Source organism: Parasteatoda tepidariorum, chromosome 2, assembly GCF_043381705.1.
Source record: "Parasteatoda tepidariorum isolate YZ-2023 chromosome 2, CAS_Ptep_4.0, whole genome shotgun sequence".
In the NCBI taxonomy this organism is placed as follows: Eukaryota; Metazoa; Arthropoda; class Arachnida; order Araneae; family Theridiidae; genus Parasteatoda; species Parasteatoda tepidariorum.
Genome location: NC_092205.1, coordinates 2,660,633 through 2,665,225, shown reverse-complemented (window position 1 = coordinate 2,665,225; position 4,593 = coordinate 2,660,633). Strand labels below are relative to the sequence as shown.

Below are 4,593 nucleotides of genomic sequence, written 5' to 3'. Positions count from 1 at the left end.
TTATAGCATATAACTTTACTTTAATTTAATATTTTGGCCGAAGACGTTTATATTCTGCAGAAAACAACAGTATTTCTTAAAATAACTCAGATAAATCTATGTAGTTTATGTTATTAATGATTTCAAGAAGCCAGGAAAATGACAACACAAAAACCTACTCACCTTGAAAAAGTTTTTGAAATAGATTTTGAACCAGAAAATTGGTTCTTTATTCATGCAACAAGACATGTACATATAGGAATGTATCTAATCATTCTATTAACATAAGATATTGATTCCTGGCTCTATCTATTTTGTTTATAAATCATTAAATAAAAGTAGCCAGGAAAATTAAAGATTTTCTTGGGACAAACAAATTATTGACGGAAAAAATTATTTTAAACGAAGTTTTTGTAAATAATATCTTCTGCGCATATTCTAGAAATGTTTACACCGGTTAGATAAAAAAAATTAGATATTGAAAAAATTATGGGAAGTTTTGAAGCTAGTTATTATTGGAAACATTGTTTGGGACATGCCAGGAAAATGACACTTTGATATTCAATTAAATTTTTTAAGTATACAAAACAGTCAATGCTAGTGCAAAGTCATTTTAAAATGCTAACAGCAATGCTATTTATTAATTTTTTTTTTAAAAAAAGTTCCTTTAGTATTATAGTAGTAGATCTTGGAGCAAGGTACAGCGAATTGTCATATTTCATGAGAATCACCCATATATATATACAATGAATGCAGTAATTATGGATCATTTTTTTATAAAATAAATACAACCAAATGTATTTCTTTTTTATACTGATCGATTTTTTTTCTTCTATTTTATGCATTAATCATTTAAGTTATTTTGCGCTTATAACATTAATTCCATTTGAGAACTATTACGATAATTTGTTTTCTCTTTTTAGCCGGAACGGATTGAAATGATTATTGTAGAAGATATGTTCACGAAGACAATTTCCCAAAAAAGTTGTGAGTCCATTCTAGATTCGATAAACATGCGTATATTATTGATTCAAAGCATCCCCGGTCATTTGAATGATACAGAGGCTATCAAATTTCTTCTTGATACTATATTCACTCACATTCCAGAACAAAACGTAAGTCACACTAATAACTTCTTAAAGTATTTTTTGGGTTGTTTCTGTCACTCTTAGTATTTCGTTACGAAGAAAAAGAGTACGCATTTTCATCTATCGTATTGCAATGCACCCACTTGTAATTTTGATGACGCAAATTTATGAAATATCAGAGCTTAAGATGTAGATTTTTTGCTCACGCCCCCATAATTTCTCTTAACATCGGCTAAACGATGTAAATGCTTATTTTTAAATTTACGTAATTTCAATTAAAATTATTAAACCTTACCCATCACTTAGGATAACTATATAACTTGCATATGGTGTCACTGAAATATCAATCAGCAATCGGGGTGATTTTTTTGTTTACATGCACAAATTTGTTTCGTCTAGTTTGAAGTAACAATTGAATCATAATTTATCAAAAACTGAATCTTTTATCTTAATACCCTACCAATAATACTGTTTCTGTGGAATAGCTTGGATTCAGTCGTGCATCGTGAACGTCCTCTATGGTATTCCTAAAGTCCATTTTTCTTATGTTCAGGGCCATTGTGGTGATCTCGGGAAGCCGTGATGGCTCAGGGATAGAGCTTTCGCCTTCCAATGAGGTGAACCGGGTTCGAATCTCAATGATGTCTGGTCGATACGAATCTGAATCCGGCTTGCACCTACTACAGTTTTGGCGTGAAATATCCTCAATGGTAGACGAAGCATGGTTTAGAGTCCCTTTGCCGTCAGGCTAATCGTGGTAGGTTTTCGTAGTCTTCCTCTCCATGTAACGTAAATGCAGATTAGTCAAAACGTAAATGCAGATTGTAACGTAAATGCAGATTAGTCATCAAAAGTTCTCCACGAAAGCAAATTTCTTCCAATGCTCGATCCCGGAGTTCCCTTGTCTTCTTGATTGGGTTTAAAATTACAAGGCTACGTAGTTGCACATTAGTAGTCGCAAACCCAAAAATTTCGTCGACTGTTCAACAACGGTTATAAAATAAAATAATAGAGAGGACCATTATTTGTTATTACATGACAGTATACTCAGCACCATTTGAAACAAAGGATATTTTTACATGAATTCTCAAGAAACCTTTTCACTGTAATTTTAGAAAATAATTTTTATCTGCGTTAATCTTTCAGGAATTTGTAGACATCATTTCAGACGGTAGTTTTTAAATTAGCGGTGATTTCAATTACACTAAATGTGTGAAGTTTCAGTATTGAATTACGTTTCTAGAGTGTATTTGCATCGATAAAAAATTCATTTGTAAGATATATTTTAAATTGTGAATCAATACAACATAATCAATGATTTCAATTTACTTTTTAGTAATGGTTTAAACCTTCTATGAAAATTAGCCTAATCCAAAATACGTATTTTTTAATTTTTACAAGAAAGAGAAATGCTTTTTTTAAAATTATAATTCTTAATATAGTTGTAGACTTTAGTGTACTCTGAGAAAAATTATCCCAATTTCAAAATCCTAGATGAAAACTATTTTTTCTCCTTTGAAACATTTTTTTCTCGCTTCTTTAAGTTCTGGAAACACATCGCACTGGTTTTAAAATTTTTTTTAATGTTGAAGTTAATTCGTTAATTTTTTTGTGTGTGAAATTGCTCCAAGCATCTAGTCTAGAATGAAATATTTCTCTTCTTATTTTTTTTCCTCTCGCTTTTTTAAGATCTGCAAATTTGATATATAGGACTAGTTTTGAAAAGCTTAAAATATTGATGTACAGTAAAATTATTAGATCTAATATGTTTTCTCTCATTAGAACTTATTAGAATATAGAAAATTATGTTCTAACCTTACAAATGCCTCTTCTCATTAGAATATAAGAATTTATTTGCTCAACATCTGTTACGCCTTCCTTCATTTCTTTTTTGTCTTGCACTTTTTGAGATCTGAAAATATATCGCCGAACTAGTTTTAAAAAACCTCAAATGTTGACACCATAGATATAATATCTAAGTAAATCACAAGCTTATAGCTCGGTATTTCTTTATTTCCTATTCAGTGGCCCTTCACTAAGACGTCTGATTTGTATGATATGAAAATTCCTTTTGTCCGACGAGAAGATGGCGGACTTGATGTTAAATTCGATAAGGAACGGATTAGGAAATCTCTGCAAGACAGTCAAAATCTAATGGATGAACCAAGTGGCCAGTATCACGGACCAGCACATTTTCTTTATGGGAGTCGATCTTCATTATTAGTGTGAGTTATTTGTTGATAATATTTCGCTAGGCTTGTTCATTGATAATATGCCATAAGAAATCTATACGCATACAAAATAATTCTTTGTCTCCAGAGAAATTCCCCATTCCTTTTATATAATTGCATTGAAATTTGGCACTCTGATAGAGATCAATAATAGTGTTTATAGTTAACCTACCTTTTTCTTTCTGTTTAATCTTTCGTGTTCTTTCATGTAAAACGTGCTCTTCTAAACTTAAAAATGTTAAGTAAACTAGGAAGGATGACAAATTATAATAATAAAAATGAACGAAAATTATGTATAAAATGCCAATTTCCCGGAATAATTTGTAGCAAGGCTAAAATAAAAAAGATATGAAAAGTACCGTCACACTTAGAAAACTAAAAATGATTATAAAAGAATCAGTACCATCATTAGAAGAAGAATATTAGAAAACTGAGGCGAAAAAATACACTTGATTTAAGGAACTTCATTTCGCTTCAAAAGATATGAAGATGGAAATGTATGCCGATATGTTTTAAGTGCTTAAAAAAAAGGCCCATTCTCAAAACTTACTTGACATGAATGAAGCAAACAAAACTGATTTGAAATATAAAACTTAAAGCTGCTAATAAATTTTTTTCTTCTAAAATTCGAGTAAGACGAGAGTTGTTGTGACTCAAACGATATTTATTTTCTATTTCCATGAAAAAGAGATAGATAATGTTTGGTAATCTGGCAATAAGAAAATTGTTGTGTTCTAAATTTACGTTGCTTTAAAGAATTACGTAAAACTTTGTTACTCTCTGGAAATATTAATTCTTCTGTAAATAGCATTTATGTGCCGTATTATATGTTTTAATAAACCATTGGAAAACGTATATCAGCTTCTTAGTTTGAACATTTGGCATCCGTGAAAGGTACCATTCCTAATATTATTATTACGAATTTGGTTTCTATTGTTACGTTTACTAAAAACTTGTACGTTTATTAAAAATTGATAAAATGGAAGCATTAAAACTACAGCGGAAAACTTTAAGAGCTGCGTTTACGAATTTTACGAAGGTTATTTCTACAGAAAGTAATAAACAAGAAGTTAATACGCATATTTTACAAGAATTTAGTTCTCAGTTATCCGATAAATTTCAAAGATTGGAATCAATACAGAATTCTATTACAGAAATAATATTAAATTATCTTACAAAGGATGATGAAAAGGAATACATAAAAGAGTTTAGTGAGGATGAAAACTATAATGCAATAATTCATGTAGGGGAGAGTCGGGTAGCCCCGCCCACTTAAGGAGTTTTGCTTATATTTC

General features: G+C 30.3%; 1 protein-coding gene across 4 annotated transcripts in view; it reads left to right on the top strand.

Moving 5' to 3' along the window:
- Positions 1-4,593, top strand: part of LOC107439693 (sn-1-specific diacylglycerol lipase ABHD11) — a 29,038-nt gene that overhangs the window by 15,117 nt on the left and 9,328 nt on the right. For all 4 annotated transcript variants that reach the window (XM_071177058.1, XM_071177057.1, XM_016052371.4 and 1 more), the window contains exons 5-6: positions 903-1,094; positions 3,093-3,292. In XM_071177058.1, coding sequence (XP_071033159.1) covers positions 903-1,094; positions 3,093-3,292 — 392 coding nt within the window. The remainder of the gene's footprint in view (positions 1-902; positions 1,095-3,092; positions 3,293-4,593) is intronic.